At 40.7% G+C, this 27529-nt stretch overlaps 1 protein-coding gene across 1 annotated transcript; it reads right to left on the reverse strand.

The window, feature by feature from the left end:
* Nucleotides 1-8612: 8612 nt before the first annotated feature.
* fez1 (fasciculation and elongation protein zeta 1 (zygin I)) lies at nt 8613-27515 on the reverse strand. The gene is made up of 10 exons (XM_026181818.1): nt 27384-27515; nt 22691-23043; nt 19400-19487; nt 14727-14813; nt 14008-14173; nt 11478-11785; nt 10863-10943; nt 9909-9984; nt 9756-9821; nt 8613-9602 (listed from the first exon to the last, which is right to left on the reverse strand). The coding sequence occupies exons 2-10, from the start codon at nt 23011-23013 to the stop codon at nt 9586-9588; spliced, it is 1212 nt and encodes a 403-aa protein (XP_026037603.1). The 5' UTR covers nt 23014-23043; nt 27384-27515; the 3' UTR covers nt 8613-9585.
* Nucleotides 27516-27529: the final 14 nt, after the last annotated feature.

The following is a 27529-nucleotide window of genomic DNA, read 5'->3' on the forward strand; positions in this document are numbered from 1 at the left end:
CTGTGCCTGTGAATTTTTCTGTTTTGAGGACGGCTTCTTTTACCTGTCACTACAGATGGTCTGTTTATGTTTTGATTGAGAGCCTTTTTTTGGGCAGCTGAAGAGGAGAAGTCTATCTTATGGCCAACCTCTGGCTGTATCTTGGTCATATTACCCAGCAAAATCAAGTATGCAGGTTCATCTGTAACAGTCCTTGTGCCACAGATCCACACTGTTGCTTCTACTTTAAACAGAAGAGCAGAGACATGGGTGCAGGTCTCCGCGACTCTGGCCATACAGCTGCAGTGGGCGGCTTCAACCTTCCCTGTGATGCTCACAATGACCCATGGCTGCAATGCTGGTTGATTCAGTCTTTGAGAGTGCAGTACCTGAAACACACACAGGCAAAGTTCAAGACACGAACTTTAATAAGCCAATAAGCTGACACAAATGTGTTGTGTCTACGTTCAAATACATTAATCATAAATGTAACAACTAAAGTGTTTTTATGTATCCATATATAGAAAGCTGCATGTTATATTTTAAATCTGCATGTTTCTTTTTAGAAACCTATCAGCAAAAAACTTAAGTATGTAATGCAAGGATGTAATCACTTTCAAGAGTGAGAAAGCATAAAGTTCGACTTTAAGTGACAATTGTGGACACTTAATATGATAAGGCGATTCTGCAGGTCATTAATCAATGTATAAAACTAAAATAAAATGTGTCACTAAAATGTATTTAGTGACACAGCACACAAACACGGAAGCAAGATGTGTAATTAGGATTATTTATAATAAATATGAATTAATTAGTGTAATTTCATTAACCATAGAGAATAACTAAATCCTTCAGGACAATGTCACATCAGTGCACTGAACTCACTATGGCATCCATCTAACAGAGCTTCCACATGTTCTCACTGTAATTTCCCCTCATGAATGAATTTATGCTGCACTAATCTGAATGTTCGGAGGGAAATCAAACGCATTTTACTCGTAGTACTCAAGCTGACTTCACTTGGTTTGAATGACGGCGTACTCACAATTGCACCCAGTCCTTGGTGAATTGGATGTGCGCCTCCAGAGATTTATGACGGCGAAACTGGTGCGCCGTGTATGCGCTGACTTTACAGACAAGGTACGAGAACAGATCATGCTAAGTCAACAGCGGTTTGGTCTTCAGGGTTTCTACTCCACTTTCATACGGGTCCACATTTCCGATGCACGCTACTTTTTGCAAGTACCGTCTCTTTGCATGTGGACACAAACTGTCTCTACACCGTCCTTTTCATTTTGAGCTACAGTGTGTTTGTTTTGATTCGTGGCCTGGTGCTCCCACAATGCATTGCGGCGCTACGTCAACTCCAAAGCCCGTTGCGTGCAGGAGAATATGCGCATGCGCATTGCCATGGTGATTTTAAACGTGCAAAAATTCTGTTTAGTAGTTGTTGCTGTTTCTTTCTTTCTTTCTTTCTTTCTTTCTTTCTTTCTTTCTGTCACTATAATTCATTCAAGGCTTTGTGGGAAATGCTTCTCCTGTAAAAGTTTCAGTCACCGGCGACATTTTTTCATCAGCAGAACGTTGACCGTCATCACAATGAACCAAATTCGATGACGTCACAAAAGTCAGCTCAAAGCACAACCAATCAAAATCTTGACTTTGATCTGAAAATCCTTAAATAGCCGTTAGTTCGCAGTGTTCCTCACAGCAATCAGTTGCGATTAGTTCACATTTGCGTCGTGTTTTTAAACAGTTTCCTAAAGAGATTTAAACTCTTTTTCAAGGACATTTTAAAAGTTCTGTACCAATCAGCTAAAGTTTGACAGCTGTACCGACCAGTTTCCTCCAGTCTATTAAAGCAGACTGTTTTCAAAAAATGGATAGAGGAGACGGCTCACCAAACCATGACGATGGTGAACAAAACCATGTTGGTGTAGGACTAGCAGTCAATGAGCTGCTTTTGGCACTGCTGCAACAGGGAAATCTTAGAGCAGTTGACAGGATGTTCCCCTGGATTGAAATCAATCAGTTGCGTGGTTTAGTTGATAATCAACTGCCACAACAAGAGGAGGCAGTTGATGTTCCGGCAGGAGGCATCGAAATAAATCCTCCCCAGGAAATAGCAGGACCCTGGGAAAATTTTAGAGCAGAGATGGGAGTAGGCGATGGCATTGAAAGAAATCCACCCCAGGAAATAGAAGGACCCTTGGTCATTAATGGAGCAGAGATGGGAGTAGGAGATAACATAGAAAGAAATCCACCCCAACAGATAGAACGACCATTGGTCATTAATAGAGCAGAGATGGGAGCAGGAGATTACACAGAAAGAAATCCACCTCTAGAAATAGAACAACCCGTGTACAATAATGTAGCAGAAGAAGATCCAATTATTGATGAAATCAGGTGGTGGGAAGATGAGGGATCTGAGAGCGACACTGAAAGTGTTCCTGATAGTGACACAGATGACGATGGAGACAATGGCCAGGATGCTCCTGTGCTATTGCCCCCCAACCCAGTACCAGGCGGTTCGAGGAGGAGACCAAGGGAGGAGGAGGATGAAGAAGAAGAAGATGGGAGAGCTAGGAAAATGTCTAAACACTGAATTTTGAGCTGAGCTGGACAGTCAGTGTTGCACCCATCTTCCAAAGCTACATGTGTCCTACATTGCGTTTCTTTCTGCAGAGGAGCTTGCTTCCAATAAAAGCAGCAGGAACAAAGACAGGAAACAAATAAAAAGGAAAAAGCGAAAAACTGCAAAGCAGAAAAGCAGAAAAGGAGGAAACAGAGACTCAACGAAGGAAGATAAATAACAGGAAAAAAAAGAAGAAAATGTCATGGCTGTGTGAAGGCAGGCAGGAACCCAAGAGCAGGACTCACAGAGGCAAATGTGAAGTCAAAACACCCGTCTTTATTGGGAGTTTGCCGATTGAACAGAAAACTAACTAAACTGGGAAAGCAACAGACAGGAAACCGGGCAAACAGAAAAAACAGAGTAGAATGAAGAACGATGCAACGACGAGCAGGGTGAGACTCAGACACTAAATACAAGAGGTGAACAGGACTGAAAGGACACAGCTGGGAGACACGGCTGACACTGATTACACAGACGAGACAGGGAGAGCACAAAACTGAACACACTGACATAAGACACAGACCTTCAAAATAAAACAGGAAATGCACAGACTGGACTCAGAGACACAGTAACAGACAGAGAACAGAAGGAACACATGGGCAGAAACTAAACAGAGGGAACACAGAACCCAGTGTCCTACATGTAACATGCTCAGAGACTGAATCTCGGCTGGCCCCCTCTGACCCACGGACTTAGTTTCCTGCCACCAGGGACCTGTTTACCAGACTTCCCATATACCACCCGTGACCCAATATGATTGTGCATACAAGTGGAAAGCAACATATGTGTCTCATATCACTGGTACCTTGTTAGATGGTGATGATTGTGGTCTCACTGGTCGCAGACATGGAGGGAGTGGTCCTATTGGTTGGCTCCCACATTAGGAAGGCGGGGTTGGGGCCTTCCTATCACCATTGTGCTAACGTAATTATACAATAGCATTTACAACACCACCATCTTCAAATAGAAAAACACATTATGGAATGCTATCAGTTGTGTATTGGCCTCCCCAAACCCTGGACCTCAACATTAGTGAATAGTGGGATCATCTTGACAGAGAAGGGAAGGAAAGGCAGCCAACATCCAAAAGAAGAGCTTTGAATGCATGTCTTTATCCTGTCTTCCTTCTCACCCCAACCGGTCGCAGCAGATGACCGCCCCTCCCTGAGCCTGGTTCTGCCGGAGGTTTCTTCCTGTTAAAAGGGAGTTTTTCCTTCCCACTGTCGCCAAAGTGCTTGCTCATAGGGGGTCATATTGTTGATTGTTGGGTTTTTCTCTGTATCTATTATTGTACGATCTACTGTACAATATAAAGCTCTGTGAGGCGACTGTTGTTGTGATTTGGTGCAATATAAATAAAATTGAATTGAATTGAATTGAATTGAATTGAATTGAATTGTTCACACTGCTGACTCATGACTGTGTAGCAACACATAGTTCAAATCACATCATTAAGTTCGCTGATGACACGACCGTGGTGGGTCTCATTAGCAAGAACGACGAGTCAGCGTACAGAGAGGAAGTGCAGAGACTAACGGACTGGTGTAAAGACAACAACCTGTCTCTGAATGTTGACAAGACAAAAGAGATGGTTGTTGACTTTAGGTGGACACGAGGCGACCACTCACCGCTGAGCATCAATGGCTCCTCTGTGGAGATCGTCGACAGCACCAAATTCCTGGGCGTCCACCTGGAGACGGCCCTCGGCTGGTCCCTCAACACCAGCTCCCTGCACAAGAAAGCCCAACAGCGTCTCTTCTTTCTGAGAAGACTGAGAAAGGCCCGGCTTCCACCACCGATCCTGACCACCTTCTATAGAGGAACTATCGAGAGCATCCTGGGCGGCTGCATCACTGTCTGGTTTGGGAACTGTGCCATATCAGACCGCAAGACCCTACAGCGGATAGTGGGAACAGCAGAGAAGATCATCGGGGTCTCTCTCCCCTCTATTGAGGACATCTACACCACACGATGCATTCGCAAAGCCACCAGCATTGTGGCTGATCGGACACACCCCTCTCACACACTCTTCACACTCCTGCCATCTGGAAAAAGGTACCGAAGCATTCGGGCACACACATCCAGACTGTACAACAGCTTTTTTCCACAAGCCATCCATCTCCTCAGCAAAAAGGGACTGACTGATAAACACGCACACACACACATACACACACACTAACATTATCACTCAGCTTAACTCAACTACCTCAAAACATTGAGACTGGACTGACTAATCAACACAAGCACAAACACACTGACCTACACCACCAAACCATCGCACACACCAACCTGTAAATGGTCTTTTGCACAATATTATTACTGGACTTTCTGCACTAACTTCTGCACTTCCTAATTTTTGCTGCTACACTAAGGAATGTTTACTGTTCCTCCACTACCTCAACTCATCATCACAAAACCTTATTATTATGTTACGTTGTGTTTTTTTTTTTTGTCACACTGTCACTTGCTGCTCTTGTTTGCACATTTGCACGTGCACTTTGTTGTCTGCTGTCTGATAACAAAAAAAAAAAGTCATCCTTAGAGATAGTTAGATAGTTTTTTGTTAATTTATGTTGTAATTTATGTTAGGTCAGTCTGTCTTGTCTCTGCTAGCCAGCTAACTAGGCCTCTTAGTTAGCTAGTTTAGAGTTTTCTGTTAAATTATGTTGTAAATTTATGTTGCATGTAGCACCTTGGTTCCTGGAGGAACGTTGTTTCGCCTCACTGTGTACTGTTAAACTGTATATGGTTGAAGTGACAATAAAGCCAACTTGACTTGACTTGACTTGACTTGACTTGACTTGACTTGACTTGAATTGAACTGAATTGAATGTCCTTCAAGAAGCCTGGAGAACTTTTCCTGAAGACTACTTTCGCTATAATAAAAAAAAAAGAAAAAATTAAAGCAAAGGTAATGACTAGTTTGGGTGTTGTAGTCCTTTAATAATCAAGGAAAAGTAGTAAATCCACAATTTTAAAAAAAATGCTTTTATTATAAATAATCCTGGTGTGGATTAGTTACTTACACATCAAACCAATGTTTTACAGGCAGAACATTGCTCATCTGAGTTTTTACAGACCCAGAGTGAAATTCACACAAGTTCAGCTTTCATTACCTGATCAGTGCGCCACTGAAGCAGACCCACTCTGCTCTGTCTTTGAAGATTCACCATGAGAAATTGGCATTCCTTGCTCTAACTGTCCACAATATGAAAGTCACAGGAAAAACCGACATGTCTTTTTTTTATGTTTGTTTGTTTGTTTTAACCCACTATGGTGCCACTTAAAATCCCTGTGTTTGAACAGTACACTTCAATTCTGCTTTAACAGCAATCCTTGATGTGCAGGGAAACATCAGGGTTAGCAAACTCACAACGCGAGTCTTCTTTCTCTGGGCCACATGTGTAATATTTATGTTTTTGTCCATCGAGCCACTCCATAGAGCTTCACCGCAAGTCATGATTAATTGCAGCAGAGAATAAACACCAGCCTTCAGACCAGCTGCAAAACAGAAAAATAAACACGTGGACAAAATGCATAAATTTGCTGTAATGTAAGTTAATAAAGTAAGTTACATACTGCAAAAGCCAATAGCTCCTCCAGTCACACAACCACTGTTGCCTTGGGGCAGACTGACAGAAGCGAGGCTGCCATATCGCGCCATCGGCCCCTCTGACCACCACCAGTAGGCGGCAGGTGAAGTGTCTTGCCCAAGGACACAACGACCGAGTCTGTCCAAGCCAGGGTTCAAACCGGCAACCTTCCGGTCACAAGCCGAACTCCCAACTCTTTGAGCCACGATCGCCCCAAAGTTTTCTCCACTTTGGATGCCTCCAGTGAGTTCTGGCAAATTCCACTGGACCCCAGCTGCCAAAAACTGACCACGTTCATAACTCCCATGGGCAGGTTTTGCTTCAGGCGTCTGCCATTTGGCATAACAGCACCCGAGATCTTCCAGCGGCTCATGAGCACTTTGCTCAAGGGCCTAGATGGGACTGTCATTGTGATGGACGACATACTGGTTTTCGGGGCTAAGAAAGAGGAGCATGACCAACGCTTAGATGCAGTATTACTGACAATCAAAGCATCAGGCCTTAAGCTCAACGGGTCCAAGCAGCTATGGCCTGCATGCTGCACTGTTACAGGACCATGACGGGGAGTTTTGGCCTGTTGCTTTTTGTTCTCGCACTCTCACAGATGCAGAGAAAAGATATTCACAGATTGAAAAAGAGTGTTTAGCATCTGTCTGGGCCTGTGAACGTTTTTCCCGCTACATACAAGCCATGGGTCATGTATGTGTACAAACTGACCATAAGCCCTTGGTGCCTTTGATCAACTCATACGACCTTGACCAAACACCACTGAGATGTCAGAGACTGCTGATGCGACTGATGTGATTCAGTGTCACTGCTGAGCATGTTCTCGGTAAACAGTTAGTGGTGGCGGACGCACTCTCCAGACATCCACTGCATGGATGCTATCAGTTCGAGACAGACAGCCGGGTCAAGGTATATGTGAGCAACGTAGTGACAAGCAAACCTATCAAGTCACATAAGTTGGAGGAAATTCACAGTGCTACACAGATGGACCCAGAGCTTCAAAAAGCAATCATTTTCATCAGACAAGGGTGGCCTTTGAGAATGGCAAAGAGTTCATCACTGCAAGGCTTCTATGCAGCCAGAAGCCACCTTTCAGAATCAGACGGTCTAGTGCTCTACCACGATCGCATTGTAATTCCCACAGCACTCAGACCCAGTGTCCTTGACCAATTACATGAAGGCCACCAAGGACTAACTAAATGTAGAGAGCGTGCAAGATCAACAGTGTGGTGGCCCACCATTGGACTTCAAATGACACACAAGGTGAGATCATGCAACTTTTGCAGAGAGCACAAGCCTACACAGCGACGGGAACCCCTCGTGACTACTCCTCTGCCCAATGGCCCCTGGCAAACGATTGCAGTACTCGAAAAGACATTGTTGCCCAGTCCAGTCAATAGGGACACGGTTTGCCAAAGGGATGCTCCAAAGGGAGACTGAGGACTATCTCCTTTCTATGTTCTAAGGGCAGAATAATACCTTATCAGGACTGAGGGTAGTCTACCCCTGTGATGTCGTACGTTCTGACAACACTGTTTTATATTTAAAGTACTTTTGTTAAAGGGGAAGATGTTGTGAGATTTATTTTTGTTGTACTAGTAAGGCTACTATGGGACCGGCCACTAGAGGTCGCTGGAACACTGTATGTTTTTGGAAAATTGATGTAGCCACGTACACTGGTGCTACAGTTCAATAAAAGTAGTCCGTGCTGAATAAACCCTGCGTCTTATTGCCTCCTATCATGACAGAGCTTGAGCAAGATCTTACTATTTCACAGATGTGGCGTATGGCTGAATTGTGTAAGCCTGATTTATACTGTCCTCAATAAATCTGTGTTTGTTTAATATAGGGCAGAAATATGATAAAATACTTATAATTGTAGATTTTGTTTTCATGGAAAGTGAGAATTTTTTTTGTTTTGAAACAAATAATAATCATTTTTAAATAATCTCTTTAGTCACAATAAATTTGCAGTGAGCAGGAACATTGTGCACTGAATTCCTGTTTTTTTTCTAAATGTAGGTATTATCAGCATCCGATAAAGATCCTTCTCAAAAAAAAGTCTTTGCCAAATTTTAGACACATTACAGAAACATAAGAGCTTCTAAAAGCATCTTGGCCATTTGGCAGCTGTTGAAACACATCCAGACATATTGGAATATTAGGATATATATTATTGGACTGGAATATTAGAAACTACATGTGTATCCCCAGTCAAAATTGCACTCACACAGTAGTCCTGAGGAAATAAACATTTTTGTCTGTCTTTTTTGATAACTTGTAAAAGTCAAAGTTTCCAAAGAATAGATTCAAATGAAAAAAGAAAAAGAAAAAAAACTTGTGTAATTTATCAGGAGTGATCATACTAAATGCAAAACAGAAGCAAATGAACACACAACTGGGGTAGAATGTTTATTAGAATTTTCAATTAGCGATGTAACATTCACCTACATGACACAAAGGAAGTCATAAATATGCTAATATGCACAACTCTGTTGAAATGAGCTTCTTTCATCGGGGGATGATATCCACTGATATATCTCCATGTAGTTGGATAGGGATGAATGCACAGATACCTGTCACTCTGATGACACAGTAAATAAAAGTACAAAATAAACAGAGTCCATATCAAATATTTAGATACACGTAAAAAGAAATTAGAAACAAGTCAGAAGAGCACTGGATAATTAGCAAAAAGCAAAAAGTAAAGAAAAAAAGCTTTGTAATTCACTGCACTGCACTGCACCCGTAATAGTATTGTTTCCGCTCCTGTACACGGAGTAACAGTGCTAAGTTGGCAGATAAAAGTGCATGGCTTTTGTATTCAGATTAATCACTTTTTTAATCAGAAACCATACGAAGACGTGTGTGGATGCAGTATGTAGTTTAATTTTTCTGACAGTGTAGTCCTTATGAAAAGAATCAATGTACAAAACCATCACTGGTTAAGAGGTCATTTTATGATTTCAAAAATCAATGAAATTCTGTTAGAATTAAAAACAAGAGAAAGTAAAGTAATGAAGGAAAAGAAAGCAGTAATAACGCTATCACTGTACCAAAGTGGTGTTATGGTCATTATGTCATGCTCCATAAGTGAAGTCTGTTAAAAGTGGGAATCGGCTGTTCCACTTGTTATTCAGATGGTCACCGTTTTGTGGCCTGAGTTTGATGCGCAGGGAAGGGAGGAAGTGAGCTCAGCGAAAGGCAGTAGTTGTAGTTGAGGTGAATATGATAATGTTGATGGTGAGGATCCATAGTTGGTAATGGTAAAAGAGGGGAGGTCATGCAGCTTGAACCAGAGGAAAGTAAGGTCAGAAATGCCCTTGGAGAAGGAAGTTTCCATCACACTGCTGCCTCTGGCTTGGTGGCGCTTTAGGTAGGACACAGGACTGAAGAGGAAGACAGAACAAACTGCCTTGATATAGTTTCCAACATCCAAGAAGTTCAGACAGGCAATATTTCAAGAACAGAAAATGTCCCTGTTTTCCACTGTGCTGTGTAAAACGCTACAAAAGTGAGTAGAAGACTGTGTTTGCATTTACCTTTTAAGATGTAGTCGGTCAGCAGTGTAGGCACCTTCTCACTGTCCTCCTTCATGGCATAGAGTACTGCATGAAAAAAGCAGACAACAAGGCTGAATGTACTACTTCTGCCTTTTATTTGGCTCTATTACAGATGTTCTGGTGTGGTCTTACTCTTTGTGAGCATCTGCAGGTCATCAACAGATGGAGGGGTGCTTTTCTTCTCATATGGAATAACCGTGTTTAGGTACTGAAACAGAATAAAGGTTCAGAAGGCTTTCTCAGACTAATAAGAGAGTAATAAGTAGCCTCTGTTAATCTGAAGGATTACATTTCTCTCTTTTTCTTTTCTTTTAAATTAGACTTTTTTGTTTGTTTGTTTAAATTAGAATTTTGTTCAACCAAAGTGCAATCAAGCTAGTGAGTTACTTGTAGCTTTACATTACAAGTAACATGAGAGTAGTATCAATTTGTCAAGCTACTTTTGACAAAATATCATGAAATTCTGTTAAGTCATGGAGATGTGCCCTGGCATGACGTCAGCCACCTTCGTACTACTGAAATACTGGATTAAGCCTGAAGTCACCAGGATTAGTCCGGCTCCTGTTTTGCAGTATAGCTCTAAGAACACCAAACTTTGAATCTGAACCGTCCATCATTGCAAACCAATCTAAGTACCGAGAAAACCTCTGTCAACATACAGTATACAGTTGGAGATCTTCACCCTTACACCTGCTGGTCTTCTTTCCACAGTGCATTAGCTGAGTTCAGGCCAGCTAAGGTAGCCTTTATTTTCTTTGCACCAGTGAACCTTGAGAAGTCAAAACCATGTAGCTGGTTCCAGCTGGTGGTTGCAGCTGTTCACCAGGGGCATCTAACAGGCTTTCTAATTTCAGGAGGTTCTCTGACACAGCCGACTGGCCATCCTTAGGCGTAAGGATGGCCAGTCGCCTTACACTCACGGCTGACTACAAGAACCAACTGTTCACTTACCGTCTAATGAAACGAGAACGCCTAAATATGTCATTATATAATTTGCTCCATCTGTGAGTATTCATAATGGGTTGGCTCATCTGTGCATGTTTGTTTGGGTTTTTTTGTTTTTTATTTAAAACATTTAAACCTTACCTGCTTGTCATTCCCTGTGCTTCCAAATGTCTGTCTGATGCCTGTTTGTAGAATGTTGGAAATTCCCTCCATGCTGAAACGCTGTAGGACACACACACATACAAAGATATAGTGACCATTATTACAAACTACCAATTCATATGACAAAATTCATTTTTTAAATTATTCTTCAGCAGATTTCAGCATGGTATCATTGTGCAATTTATTGTATATATTGCATCCACTTCCTTAAGCCATCGGTATGCTCATATTAGTTCAGTAACAGAGAGTAAGGTACCAAGAGCCAGACTCACAGCACTCAGACTGCTGTTACATCGAATGGAGAGGAAATCCATTAGGCAGTTTCTCTTTTGCTGGATAGGACTGCACTGGGCAGTTACTGTACATAGATGATGGGTCACAGCCACTTTATAATCTTTCCTGGAAGATAATTTAGAGGCTAATGGCCTTTAGATATCCATTATACTAACAGTTAAAGAGGATGGGGAAAGGAAGAGCTTGCAGGCATTCTTGTTTTACCTTCCTGTAATTTACAGTGAAAAGTTTAAAAAAGAAATCTGCACATTCATAAAATGCCTCATATTGTTAATATTTGAGATTAGCACCATTACCCACCTTAACAAGCATGGTCCCTGTCTTCTGGCCTGTAGAGCTATCGTTGCCTCCATTCACAGGCACTGTCCCTCCCCCCTGCAGGCTCATGGCCTTGTCCCGACGTCTGCGTTTGCTGCTGTCTCGTTGCTCCTTCTGCCTGTTCTGCACCTCCATTAGTGCCGTGATGAATGTGTTCTTCACCTCTTTCTCAAACTCCAGCTCATCACGACGAGCCAACTGGCTGACGAGCTCCTCTGAGTACTCACGGATGGCGACTTCCACCCGGTGCAGCAGCTCAACAAGCGCTGAGCTGGGCATCAGGCTCAGGCCTGCAGGATGGATTTGAGAGCGGAAAGGTTGTGGGAATCATTAGAGTTAAGCAGGATGCTAACAGTAAAATAATATTCTTTGAATAGTCTGACTATTGGGAATCGGTGCCACTGTGACAGTATTAATTACCAGTAATGTATACTAATGCGGCCCAGGGTAATTTTGCTATATGAATAAGGTACTGTTGTATGAATAACATAATGAGCAGTCCCTGATGATAGCTCAGCGTATAAAGGAAGGAAGTGCAATCAGTATTTTGTAAAAAGAACACAAACAAAACAGCAGCTTGGGAGAAACATTTCTGACAATGCAGCTGGTACAGTGTAATCATTATATTACATCGCAGATGCCTAAAGACGTTGTCTGTGGCTGCTCATACTGTAATGCTTTAGCTCAACTGGGAAGTTTTTTTGAATTACAAATTTGATCATGTAAAATGCATGTTGAGGCAGAAAATAATATTATATTACACCCACACTAGATATAGTGCCATAACGTCCATTTACTGCACGTAAAGTCTCCACCATTTAAAAAAGAATTGTGAAATAACAAAATGAATACATGAGTGAATATCGATTTTGAAATTATTATTTTTATTTTTATTTTTATTTAAATCTCTCTAACTGCAATTAAATTTCACAATAAGACCAAGGCTCTTTAATTAGTATACACTTCCCCCAGATACTTGAAAAAAATAATTTTATCAGCATTATTAAATACTTAATTTCCTAAAAAACACGTTTGTCTTTGATCCATGTATTCATGTATTCATCCACTGTACAGTATTTACTTGTTTCATATAGTAAAATTCCCGAGAAAAAAAGAATGGTGTTAGAGAGTGTTAGCCAGTTATTTTAAAAAAGAAGACAATGTGAACAAAACAGCTGGTTTCTTCATGGTTTTGCGTAACTATTTTTAAATCCCTGTAGATCCCTGCAATAATTTTTTTTGTATATGAAACCAGAGGAGTTTCCTTCCACATATAGCTTTTCAAAAATTGCATAAAAAATGCACTTTTTTGCAATTTATGTAGTTACTATGGACTTAATGCATACATATTATTAAAATATGGGCTATAACAGTTGTATTGATGCATAGCAACTTGAAATACTCCCAAAAATGGCACTACAGCATGTAAAAATATAAAGTAAGCTCTTGCGGCCTTGGTTCTATGGTAGGTCTTAAAGGGTTAAACATGAGGTGTTTCCACCACTTTGGTACATGTGACCAATTTGCAAGGTGATTATTGTGCAGGGTGTTCATATTATGACACACATATCGTGTCAGTCACGGGGCAATTTTTTTGTCATTACATTGCAACTGTGAATCTAAACTATATAAAAAGGCTTTTGACTCCAAATATCTATCTGTATCTGTAACCTTTTGAGTGCTCTTCTCAATGGTGGAAAAGTAGAAGTACAAATAGCGTAAAAGTAGCTGAAAACCACTAAAATATGGAAGCAACATTTAGATATAGTAGCCAAAAAAGAAAGGTTTATTTTACTCATTTAGTGTTGTGGGTGGCTTAATTTATTGTACAACCACCATTTTACTTTGTTTTTAATATGGTGATTTCTCAGTGCAGCCAAAATTTCATGTTTGCTAAAGTTAGCTTGGTAATGCTAACTGACATAGCTGATAATCCCTGCACAGATGCGCATGTGCTGCATGTTTAATGCTGTTTCTGTTGATGTTTCTTTAAGAAGGTTAACTAATTATTATTTACAGTTTTTAGTTGTAAAGAAAAGTTATTGACCTCTTAAACTCTCATCTTCAAACTAACTAAATGAGATAACTAATGTACACAGATGGATAGTTATAGTTGTATTTGAGACTTATTTTTCCCTGAACATTGTATCTTTGCGTTAGGTTTAAATGGATTCATGTTGGAGCTTTTATGAAAAGGGTGATTATAGTTTTTAGCTTTAACTGATGATAATACCAAATAAGAGTCACACCTTTGGTATTTTATTACTATCTTGAGGTATGTACCTTAATTTTGACCTAAAGGATGACTTTAATAGGAAATTATCACATTTCTGACATGCTACTTAACAGAAAATATGCACTTGTTATGAAGTCTAGTCTATTATATCTAGTCTACGAGGTAATCCTGAACGATAGCATTAGAATAAATTAGTTAAAACAGCTCAGTCAGGACATTGCATAAGTCAAATGAAAATAAGAAATAACCAGAAACATGGATTATTCACAGCTTTACCTTCATAGGAGCAGTTGTTGTTTGAAGCCTGTGACAGCTGCCTGATCTCTTCTAGCAGGGACAGATTGGTCCTGGAGGAGGAGTGACTGACCTCTTCCTCCTCATCCTCCTCAGTTTCACCAGGATCTGGAGAATTCTCCATCATTTCAACTATCTCCTCAATGACCTTGAACACAGAAATGGAGGGATTCACAAATAAACAAGCTGACCAATCTGTTTAAAGAGTTTACACCCTACAAGCATGACTGAGGATTTATCTATTAATGAGTTTCTGTGGACTTTACTTTTGTGTTTCTGTGTTTTTAACTAGATTTTGTTATTGTTTCTCCCTCTTTTAATGTTAATGTACTTATTTTTATTTTAACTTATTTGCATTTTTCTGTGTAATTTTGAGTATGTATTACTTTAAGACATTTTGGGGGTGTCCCCCTTTTAATCTGTAGTGGTTCAGTCCAGAATCTATTTGGGCTGTGGCTTAACCAATTAGCCAATTAGCCAGTACCACCTCGTTAAATTTAATTGGTCAACTTGTTTATTTGTGAAGGTGTGATTGGTCCACTTGGATTTTTTCTGTTTCCTGTTTTTTATTTAAACACAAACTGTTTGACATTTTGCAATGACGCTGATGAAGGCATGACGCTGATGAAGGCCACAAGCTGAAACGTGTTGGTCACAAAAAATTTGCCGTTCACTTGATTTTTACACACACACACTCAGACCTGATCTGCTGTGATAAGAGGTTCTTCATTCAGGCAGTTGGCATTGTCGTTCTTCTCATTCATCTCCTCCTCCTCTTTTTCATGAATCTGCAAATGATAAATTATGCCAACAGATTACTGTGGTGAGGATGCCAGCAAGAGTCAAATGCTGATGTCTTTGCATTGGAGTAATTGATGAAAATACACATTCAGAAAAAAAAAAATCAATTGGTGTGTTTGAATGACAGCTCATTCAGGAGTTGTGTTCATTTTTTCCCTGCTCTGTCCAGCAAAAAATGGTAGACAGATTCACTTTGGCAAGTAGAGTAGTCTGCGTGAGCGTGCTTGTGTTCATAAAGTTTCTCCATTTAATGTTTAATAATGGGTGTCAGGAGCTCAGCCCCATCCCCCAGGACCTGAAGCAGTAGACCTGGGCCCCAGAAATGTAGAGGCCCTCCAGAGCGTGAGAGCCCCAGGTGGACCACCACAGGGACAACCGCAGTTCCCACTCAGAGAAGAGCAAAGGAGAGCCCTGGGGAGGGGTCACCCAGCAGCCACAGTGCAGACGCCCCAGGTGACTGCAGCGACAAGCTCACAGACTCCACTGGCTACACCGGAGCAGACCAAGCCCGAGACCCAAGGACACCCCAACCCCCACCAAGAGCAGACAAATCCAGGGGGCCCAGGTCCCACCAAGCAGCCACCAGGAACAAGCCAGTACAGAACCGAGCATCCAGACCCAGATACCGAGAAGTACCAATGCACCAGCAGATGGGGGCAACAGTCACTGGCAGGGAATGTGTCAGGGGGAAATAGGCCCCACACCTGAGGGAGCCTGAGATGTTCTAAGAGAGAGGGGGAGGGTGACATGTACACATAGACAAACAGGCAGACACACACCCTCTTTGGAGACACACAGAAATGGATGCCGTACACACACTTTATACTCCCAGGTAGGGTTGCCAACCGTCCCTTAAAACACGGAATCGTCCCGTATTTCGAAACAAAAGTACACGTCCCGTATTGAGCTAATAAGGGACGCACTTTGTCCCGTAATACAGTGAGAATCAAAAGTAGTCTATAAATGTTTATGGAATTAACACTTTGTTTGAAAACATAATTCCCAGCCCCTCTCCTGCTTTGTGACCAATGAGCTGACAGCACACTTATGACAATTCGAGTATGACAATTCAGATTACCGCTCATCTCATTGGTCGAGGAAAGGTCGCTTGCGGAGAAAATACCGGAAGACAACAGATGACCACAACAAGAAGCATGGCCAACAGGGGAACAAACGCCGACTCTGCGGTGCAAGTCTCGGACGACAGTACACCTAAAGCTGGGCAAACACTGTGCGATTTTTTCAGTCACGTTATTCAGCACCTGCTCAAACTGCACGATTGACTCGCAGGGGTTAGAAGTTCATAGGTCACGATGTACTCTCACACTATACCGCCCGATGCTCTGATGCGACCTGAGTGCTCACACTGTGCCTCCATAAAATGAAGGTTATAACAGAAAATCTGTCGCGCTCTCTCTCTGTCTTTCACTCACACAGACACACCACCACCATCAACTTTGCTAAATTGCTAATGAAAAACATTGATCAGGCAGCTGTGATTGAGCAGCAGTGTAAATCCAACTGTTTTCACGGTTGTTGTGGTCGTGATAATTTTGTGATGCCACATCGAAAAGGCTCGGATGAGCTTTCCAAAGTTCTACAAGTTGTGCCTCCATCGCTTGTGTCCAGATCACACGCTGCACAGCCGTGCTGCGCCGTCTTTTTCACCAACGTTTACGTTTGCGCGTGAGCAGTGTGAGCGCCTGTGGTGACACCCTCATGAGCGATTGATGATCGGGAGCTGGTCGTGAGGTGTTAATCACTTCTCGTTACCCCACGTATACTACACGACGCACGATGAAGGCCAAAATCGGTCCGATCACTCAAAAATCGGCTCAAAATGGGCCTAAAACCGCACAGTGTAAGCCCAGCATTAGAGCAGCAATGTTTGTTCCCCTCAGACAAAGGGAAGAATGGGAAAAGCAAAACACCTGGCTGGAAAACGTTAATATGGGCATGTGCAGTGAATATCAGTGCTATGTGGCCAGAAGTGTGATAATATAATTTATTTTGTGTAATAAACAACTGCAAGGATAGATGATTACAACAAATTGATGACTAATACATAAAAGTAATACATAGATGAATAATGATGATGAGTTATGATGCGTAATCATGGGAACAAGCGGGTTTACAAACAGGAGCAGCTGATTAGCATTAGAAAAGCTGAAATAATACCTCAACTGAAGCCAATTGTACTAAATGCACTAAATGTGCACTGTTACAAGAATATTTTTCTTTCTATTGTTTTCTATTATTTTAAGTTAAGCAGGACAGAGTTCTTTTAAAGAAAGATTTACTTATATTCTCAAAAGTTAAGCATGACAGGCTTCTGTTTAAGAAGGAGACCTGTTTTATTGTGTTAATGTTGTCATTTTGAGCTACAAATAAATGGCTAAATGATCATTTGTTTCACATGTGTTCATATCACAAAGAATAGAATATGCATCTACTTAAATCAACTTCAAGTCAAATGGTTAAAAAAATAATTTCACACACAAAAAAAGAGCTAGAAAATTCACCACACTGGGAAGGGTGAAGACAACTGGGTCGCCCGGCCCTGGCCACGAGGTGTCCCTTATTTATTTTTCAGGGAGTTGGCAACCCTACTCCCAGGTCCAAACACCAATAACCCCCAGATAGGCAATCAGCCCCCAGATTCAGGAGATGCCTCCCCTTCAGTCTGGGGTGGAGACAAGCAGACCATCCTGGTCCCCACATCAGGAGAGCAGCCCTCCAGCCCAGACCCCAACTGGCCACTTGAGTTCATTTCAAAGTCTGATGTTTAAATATTTAAAAGGTTTTACATAATTTACTGTTACATTACTATCACATTTTAAAAACCACTTACTCATTCCATTTTTAAAAGCATGTAAATAGACTGCATCCTGTTTACGTGTGGAATTGAAGGAGGAGGCTAGAGAGAGGGTGTCTGTCTCCTGAACCTGAACTGTGAGCAGGATCCACAGGAGGAGATATTTTTGTGAAATATCTTTACTCCTCACAACGTTTCCTGGACCTTTTACGTTAGTGATACATGAATCACCTCTGGTGGTCCACAAAGGTACTGTAGATGGGCTACAGCACTAACAGAACAGTTTGAAATGACTCGCAAGTATATTGAGTTAAATATTTTTTATAAATGTATTTATCGATATAAAAAAGTGAATAAAACATTCGAATAGGAGCTGGTTAGTTTGTGATATTACTCATTAGCCTGACCTAAATTTGATGCTCTTGTATTGACGTTTGTGTCCCAGTGGCAGATGGGTCACTATGACTGAGCATTAGCAAGCTATAGTGAAACAGCCTATGTTTTTATATTTTTCAAATAACATTTGAGAAATACATCACTTTCTCTTGAACTTTTATTGAAGATGAATTTTCTGATTTTTAAGTTGGCTGCAGCGCTCTTGACTTTGATCATGGCTGCTCTAGCAACGTTCAAAACTTATGGGTTTCCATTAAGCCTCAGCTATACTTTGTCTGTGGTGCTATTGAGCAAATAGATAGCATGATCACATATGATGGTGCATGTACCAAACATTTTTTTAATTAAGCACTGTTACCATACGTTTTATTATCAACTTAGCATTTAACAGTTTATCCATTCCTCCATGCTGATACAATAATGAGAAAGTGATAAATATCCATGTTACAAAAGGAAAATCTATTTTGTGGCTCAACTCATTTCGAGTTAAATAGAACCACATTTTTATAATATTTAAAAAGTGTGGCAGGAGAAACAATCAGAGGTATAAATGCAGAGAAAAGATTGTCCTCACAGGAAGCTGTCATATGTTAAATATTTTGTGTCTCTCTAGGTATAAAACTTTTAGCTTGAAGGCATGAATGTGATACATTTCCACAGCCACCCTCTGCTCCTGTGATAACCACAGCTCCTCTGGCCTTCACCAGTCCAAACATGGCGTAGAACACTAAGTGTCTGCTGTCCAGCTGAATCTGACAGGCAATCAAGGAAACAGAGGAGGAGGAGGCAGAGCTTAGCTGAATGCCAGACCAGTCACGAGTGGTCAGGCATGCTTTCAATTGTCAGCATGAAATGAATTTTACAGGAGCAGAAACTAGTCATACAATTCATTTTAGCACATCGAGATGGAAAATAATGACACACAGCATTTGTCTTTAAGAAAAGCATCATGATTATCCTTACAAACACAGAAATTAGTGAATGTAGTTAACCATTCATAGCAAGCGAATAGACCAACATGTAAATATTTGACTGTGAGGTGAATTTTCTGGGTCAGACGTGTTCATGTAAGGATGAAATGTGTAAACAAACATTAGAGTGGACCAGAGAATGAGCTTCCCATTCATTCAGCACCCACATTACACCACAGTGCTAAGGATGCTCATCAGAATAGTTTGCTATCAGTTCAGTGTATTCGTTTATATTTAATACTAATTTACAGCAAGAGTCATCTCAAGGTGCTTTTTTACTATTGATGAGAATAAAAATTTGCATATAAATAGTGCAAAGCTATTCCTACATGTATATTATATTATATTAATTAGATTTAAACTAAACATGAAGGCGTGGCATGAAATGTACCTCCTGGTCAGAGATATTGCCGTTGATTCCTTCCGAGTCGGTGCCGTCCCAGGTGGCGATGTAGTTGTCAGTTAGAGCATCCCACACACTGCAAAACAACACAGACCCATGTCAAAATGCAAACCTACTCAAGCAAATATCAAAAAGAAGTATAAAGACACAATTTTTGCCCTCAGCTTTTGCCCTCAATAGATTTGTTTTTCTGATTGTAAAAAGCCATGTACTCAGCCCTATGTTCAGCATTCTGCAACTCAGTCAATATTTCATTGTGGTGGAGTTCAGGGCTGCAGGGCAGCAGTGCACAATAGAAAAGAAGTGCAGCTTACTACGTGTTAAACGGTATCCGCAGCAGAGATTTAGATAAAGTTCCTCACATCATTGTACAAAGTGTTCTCCAACTCTCCCAGCGTCTGTCTGAGGCAGAGTGAAGTAAAAACTGGGAGAGAAGTGTCCTTTGTGTCTGAGCTTGTGTGTGTGTGTGTGTGTGTGTGTGTGTGTGTGTGTGTGTGTGTGTGTGTGTGTGTGTGTGTGTGTGTGTGTGTGTGTGTGTGTGTGTGTGTGTGTGTGTGTGTCACTCAGAGGTTGGCTGAGGCCTGTTTCCCTGCTCCCAGTGGCACTGCCTCTGCCTGCTTACACAGTGGACTCCATTGAGCTGGCAGCTTACCTCACCAGTCATGCCTGTGTGTCATGGCTGCTCACACCAGGCCAAAGATTAGTTCTAGTTTTCCTAAAAGTTAACAAAGCCTGATGGCACCTCTCTGGGTTTTCAGAGGTATATTTGTTGCCAATGCGATTCTAATTTGCAGGATCATTAACAGCTCTGGTCGCAGAGTTTGCCTTTTTATATTAATGTGGCAGTACGCTACAAAGTGATTTCAAGTGCATTGGTATTGCTTTAAAACTAAAGAGCTTAAATCAGAATACAGGGGAAAAAAACTGCTTAGAAGTGTCAACAACACACCACAATCACACTGTAGACACAGTGCACAGCTGCACTGAGTGTACTGTAAGTGTTCAGGCAACATGCTGTAACTTGCACTGTACTGTATTTTCTAACTGTTGGATTTCTATTCTGTTATACAGTATTAAGGACCTTCTGACCAACAAAATATACTGTGCACCCCTTCAGGATACCAGATTTTAACTAACTAACTAATATAACTAATATCCTCGATGCATGAAGGAGCGTTTCCGCAGGTCCTTCCTCCCTGCAGCTGTCAGACTGTACAATCAAAACAACAATCATAGATGTTTACATCTGCGCTTTAACTACAATAATTTAATCAACCGATTTACACTACAACCTGGGTTTGCCTCTTATCTGTTGTTAATTTTATTTAATTTAATAACTGTACAGTACTCTGTTTATAGTAACTATTGTCCTTAATGTAAATGTGTAAGAAAAAATGTGTATATTTCTGTTCTGTGTCCTGTGTACTGTTTGTTATATATGTGTCTTTCTGGCTGCTGTTACAACCAAATTTCCCCTTGTGGGACAATTAAAGGATAATTCTATTCTATTCTATTCTATTCTAATATATTGTTACAGGATACAGTATCTTATTCTATATAAGATTTTTATCTAATCTTTCCTTTCTTTAACAGCCTTGAGCTAGTCGCACATGCTTTCAAATCCAGATGGGATTACTGCATTTAGTACTGCACTAATATCACAGATGAGTATGTGCCAAGGGCAGTGCTAGTAAGAACATTTTTTACTATTTCAGCCTGGTTACACACTGAGTCTAGCTAGCTGACTGGTGGCTGTAGCTTTATATAACACTTCAAGTGGTACCAGTCTTCTTATGTGATGCTTTTTCCTATAAATAAAACAGAAGAATTGAAATGCAGTAAAGCCAACGTAACCAGTCACAACCACATCAGAAACCAGAGCAGCACATGAAGAGCACGTTCTGTGTTTATAACACATGGTTGGTCATCTGGCCTACAGGGAGTGGAGGTCCATGTTCCAACGCTGTCCTGCTGTGTTTCCTGGCCTGCAGCCACACAACAGGAATCATTCTGTTTAAATTTCTAGCTCTCCATCAGCTTGACAGATTCACTCAAAGCTGAGTTTCAGATCAGGGACTGCAGGGATTACTCCAAAATGTGCCACATAGGGTTTTCAACCAAGCTGCAGATTTAGACTGGTGATTAGTTTTGTTGGTGTGTCAGCTTCTCCTGTTTGCTCCTGTGTGACATAACAAAACGCAAACCTTCCAGTTTCATTAACACCAGTACCACCTCTTCATGGGACAAACTCTTCTGAGGAACATGGAACACTCATGTATGTCTGATTGAAATGTATTTCTTATGGTTTCCTTATTTATGACACTAGTGTATCAATCCACCCACTGCCTTTCACTCTGCTCTGTACTCACTCAGAGCTTTATTAACCAATAAAAGCTCACCTTTCTCACCAGAAATTAATCATTGCTCAAAGTCATATAATCCTTTCCAAAAAACTCTGCTGTCACACCTACAGTCAAGCTATATTTAGCATGATTCAGAGAACGCCTCAGAAGCTGCTAGCAAGAGGAGGAGGCTCTGGCAGTCAGAGGAGAGGCAGAGACTGGGACAGAGCCAAAGCCAACTGAGGCGTACGACGCTGCACGCTGAATAATTCAGCATGCAGCCTGACATGGTGGAGGTGGGGAGGGTGGGGTCACAGTGCTGATTGACTGCATGTTTGGGGATGTTGTGGTCTGTGTGTGGAAATGTTTTGGCTTTTGTTCCAGGCTGCCAAGTCGTTTCAGCCTCCAGTGTGTGTGTTGTAAATGGAAGCATAATGAGCATATTGCTAACTGATTAACATGAAAGGCTGTTCTTTTTTTTATGTCTGTTGATATTCTACCTCCTGTATTTCTTTAGGGGACTAGGCATGTTTCTAAAAATGTTCTTTCATATACTTTCTATGTCAACATAACTGTAGCAGAGATCCTGCAGGTTCACCAAGGGACAGAAAATTTAAAGACAGAATATAGATTAATAACTTTTTCACTCAAACATTATTTTTTTTTACGATAATTCCAAATAAAACAAACCCTTGTAGACTGTATCTGCAGTAACAGAAACTGACTTTATTTTTTTTCTGTTTTTAAAGGGATTTTAGCTGGGTTTAGAATTGGTGCCTCAAGTTAAGCTCAAATTGTTCTGGGTTCGTTATAGTTTACACACTGAACAGTGTCACATCCTTTATTACCACAGCTGTTTGGAAATACACAGTAACAGATGACTAAAGACTGAAAGATTCCAATAAGTAAACCTTGCTTCAGATATTGTGTCACTTACTCTTCATCTTGCAGTCGCTCCTCGTCCTCCTGATTGTGTGACTGGTTGCGTATGGGCGCCAGGCCCTCCGTCTTGGTGTTGTAATTGTGGAAGCACACATTGAGCTTCTCGTCAAACTCATTTACCAGGTCCTCCATTGACTTGAAGCTCATCATCTCAGAGAAGTTTTCCAGTTCAGAGAACTCCTCACGGGTGATGGAGGCCAGGGGGACGGTGGTGGTGGTGGAGTAGGAGTCGTTGATGAGGCTTTGGTCCATCTCATCCATCCTACAGGGCCGGAGGTCCTCAAACTCCTCATCTAAGCACACAAGAGGGGCTTCCATAGTGTCCCCTATCAAGTTAATGTCTGAGTCCTGCAGGAAACAGAGTCATGCAGCATTTAATGAACTGATTTTGCTGAATTTTGAAGGGCTTTTAAATTCAAGACATTTTAAGTTTGAGCATATGTTGCTTAATAAGCCAAGGCCACAAATGTGTTTAAAGAAAAGACCTGGTCAGTCACAGCACAAAGGTTTTTCATGATTTCCATCTGTCCCCATCTGCTTTATTAACCAGTGTCCCAGAAGGATTTATCTGGTCTAGCATAAATCATGCCTCTCTGTCCTCATGTGGAATGACACCAGCACGTCTAGACAAAGAGGAGATAGAGGTAGGTGTGCCAGAAGGGGACCAGGTCCCAGGGGGGACCGAACCAGTTTGCTTTACTGGTAAACCAGTTAATTAAGTACACCAACAATGATTTAACTGATGAGCGCTTCAATATTCTGGGACATGAAATTATAGAACCATTTGACAAAGTACATTGTATATTATAATCGTGCTATTTTTGTGTTGGTCAAAGCTTTGCTTGATATACACTGAAAAAATACTGAAAAAATAATTTTGGATTACATGAACATTTTCCATGCAGTTTTATTACATAATTGAACTGTAAAATATTTAATGGAATCTGGCCAAATCATTGGTGTCTATTCAGTTTATACCAAGCACATTTTCCTTAATGATTAATTATTTGAATTAAAAAAACAAACCCAAACCTTTGATTCCATACATTTCAGCTGATTATTATTTTTTAATGGTTGTTTAAGAGCAATTTTAACCCACACCACAACCTTTCCTGGACATAACCATGCTTTTTATTACCTAAACCTAACCAATCAGGTTGAGATAGCATACATAAACACTAGGGGTGCAACAATACTCGTATCGATATTGAACCATTCGATACAGTGCTTTCGGTTCGGTATGCATATTTATCGAACAATACAAAATGTTTTATTTATTCGATCAACTTTTCTTCTGATGATGCTGTCTGTGTTGAGCGCTCAGTGGATCTGCGTTCGACTACTCCGCCTAGGCTGCACTGTCGAGCGCAGATCCACTGAGCGAAGCGCAAGCTAGCAAGACAGAAGCTAAGCTCGTTGCAACATGGCAAACTGAACCTCCCCCACCCTCATTCAGATCTGGCCTTTGGAACTATTTTGGTTTTCATGTGAAGCATAACCCTGATGGTAAGCGCGTCATGGACAAAAGTCAAACAGTATGTCGGATGTGCCACGCAATGCTCAATTGGTGGGAACTAGTACGCTAGCGCAGTTAGCTTGTTAACCTGTTGACACCATCCAGCCCCACGCAACGGACGATCCGAGTTAACTCGTTAACGGAGATTTGCCGCGTTATGGCGTTAATGTCATTTTAACGAGATTAACGCTGACAGCACTAGTGGGAACACAACGAATATGACTGCACATTTACACCGACATCATCCTAGTGCAAAGACAAGTGGAAGCAGACAAAAACAACAAGCATGCATGCTACAAACTTTACCCGAGTCATTTAGACAGCCGTTAGCACATGATTCTCCTTATGGGGACCTGATGTGTTTAATATGCTGCTGAGAGTATAGCCCAGAAGAAGCGTATAGTATAGCTTTTATTTTGGAAAGAGACATTTCTCTGTAATAAACTCTCTTTTCCAAAGAGTGATTTCTCGATCAGATAGATTAATTTTTTTTTTTATTTTGTTGTTTCAGCAACATGAAATTTAAAAACTGTACTTTTGAGTTAAAATATATATTTATAATTTTAATAAATGACAAATTAAAAAGGCATGAACATTTTTTTGTATCGAAAAAATATCGAACTGTGACACCAAAGTATTGAATCGAACCGAACCGTGAATTTTGTGTATCGTTGCACCCCAAATAAACACATACTATACTGCTACTATAGACATACAATATAAGGATCCATATAATATTGATACATTTCATTTTCTGTTAATTAACTAAACTAATTAACTATCAATGTATCGTTTGTTCACAATAAATGTTACCTGAAGACGTTCTTCTCATTCAGATGGACTGACTCATGTTCCAGTAGTGGTACAAACATATAGGTAAGGATCATTTTTTAACACTATCATAACGCTTTTACTTCAGACTTCAGAGCAGTATTTCAAAATGTTTTAGAAAATAAACAAATTTATTGGTAAAATTTTACTAAAACACAAGTGACCATTAGAGTTTCAAATTGCAGCTTTTTTGTGTTGATTGTTTTATTATAGTACCGTATTTTTCAGACTATAAGGCGCACTTAAAATTCTTTAATTTTCTCAAAATTCGACAGGGTGCCTCATGTATTAATTCTGGTTGTGCTTACTGACCTCGAACCGATTTTATGTGGTACACGGCATGGAAAAATATGTCAAAATGTTTTAGTACGACTTTGGTAAGCTACGAAGCTGCACCGCTTGATGGATTGTCGGAGCATTACGGCTACGGTAGTCAGCCTCGCAGAGTAATACGTACTGTGCGAGAACATAATATTGTGGTATCTGTATAAGGACCCCAAAATGGCACCTGTTAAGAGACATGCTTACGAAGCAGATTTCAGTCACGTTTTGTTATAATTCCGTGTGCCTTAAAGTCCGAAAAATACGGTATTTACCTTGGTATGTTTCATTTTTTCCTGTGAAATTAAGCTTAGCTTCAGAAGAACAGAGAAAACTTACAGGATGAGGTATGTTAAATGTTCCCTTTGAGAAATTAGTTCTCAGATTCTTATATTCAAAAGTTTATTCCATTAGTTTGTGGTTTAGCTTATGTTCCAGAGTTGGTGCCTAGTGTCAAACTTGATACCAAAATGTGGAAAAGATTAATAGAATTTATCTATTTAAATTGGTGAATTACTGTTACTGTTTACACAGTTCGTAGTAAAAATATATAAATAAATATCATACTTCAGTTAACTTAACTGAAGAGTAAAACCAGTATACACTGATAAATGTTAATTAAAAATAGTATGTGTATGTGATTTAATTTAATAAAACCAGAGAGAGTGAAGGGTGCTGACAGTCAGTGCTGGAGTACATCTTTTCTGACAAGTTGTGCTTTGCTCAGGCTGCCTGACGCAGTGTCAGACAGCAGTGAGGACTAATTTAGCTCCTTTGTGCTTTGCTGGACTGTGGCCTGGCGTAAATGGGTAAGTACAGAGAAGTCCATTTAAAAACAAGCTTGTTCGAGCCTCTTCCTTCTCATCGCTGCACTCAGCAAAGTGCTGCAGCCGGATATCGTCTTTCAGAATCTCTCCCTTACTTTCTTACTCTCCTCACTGTGTAGCTCGCTTACTTTGTTTGTTAGTGATCTCCCATTAATGGTCTTAACTCTTGTTTCAGTCCACACTGCAGTAGAAGACAAACACATACACATGTAATGGTGACTGACAACTTGTGTCTGTCAATAGGCCAAATTAGGTGGATCTGGTCTCCCAAATAAGGAGCACAGACATGGAAATTAGTGGCTGACTCAAACCTCGCTGTGGGGACTCTTTGTAGGAGGAATTGATGAACTGCTGCTTGAAAATCTGGCAGGCTAAGAACAAAAATTGCAAATTAAATTTCTTAAGAACACTCGTCCCATCATGCAGTAGCCTTTCTGCTTACTGCTGGGTCAGTTTAAGCTGGATGTGGAATATTTTGCCATGGCACAGGAAAGGTGGGAGTTTACAGCATCCTTAAAAATGGTGACAGTATAGAGATGGAGCTGTTAGAGATGTGCAGGTACCTGTATCTGTGTGTCAGCTTTTTTTGTATGTGACCTTCACAGAGAGTGGTAGTGGTCTCAGGTGTGCATGGAAGTGCCAACTGCCTGAACTCATCAGAGGTCATTTAATGCAATGGAACCAAATCTCTAATTCTATTTTTGAGTAGCAACTGCTGAATCAGACAAATCAAAGAGCAGCTCCCTTGCTCTTTTTTTCTAAAGAATTCTTTTATCCTCATTCTTTTGCTCAATTCATTTGAGCATTTTCAAATGATGCCTTGTTAAGTGCTTTTAAAAATAATAGGCTGTGGTGTATTAAGAATATAGAATAAAATGTCACATCTTTTACAGCAATCATTGTTTTAAGCTTATAAAAAAGTCATATCAATGTGATTTTGTCCCACATAAACTGAAAAGGATTCCTTTTTAAATCAATATTTACTGCCATGACAGAAATGGAAATCAAGCAAGTGCATGTCATCAGCTCATCAGAGGAAGGGGAAAAAAAGAGGTAATGGGGGAGGGAGAGAAGAGAGGAAACCATGGTTACAAGGCAAAGATGGTAGCAAGATGCAAACGAGGGTCCGGAATAACGGGAAGGACTGGAAGAACAGACATCGGGATTAGAGTGCAGACAAGAAGACAGATTACCTGTGGTTAGAGGAGCCGTTTTTGTCCTGGCGTGGTGTGTAGGCAGGATCTTCTCAGAGAAGAAGAACAGGCACCTCCCTTCACAGCAAAACCCAGAGATGAGCAGCAGCAGTCGCATTCATTCCAGGGTGAAAAAACAGAGCGAG

This window comes from Astatotilapia calliptera, chromosome 10 (assembly GCF_900246225.1).
Source record: "Astatotilapia calliptera chromosome 10, fAstCal1.2, whole genome shotgun sequence".
Classification (NCBI taxonomy): Eukaryota; Metazoa; Chordata; class Actinopteri; order Cichliformes; family Cichlidae; genus Astatotilapia; species Astatotilapia calliptera.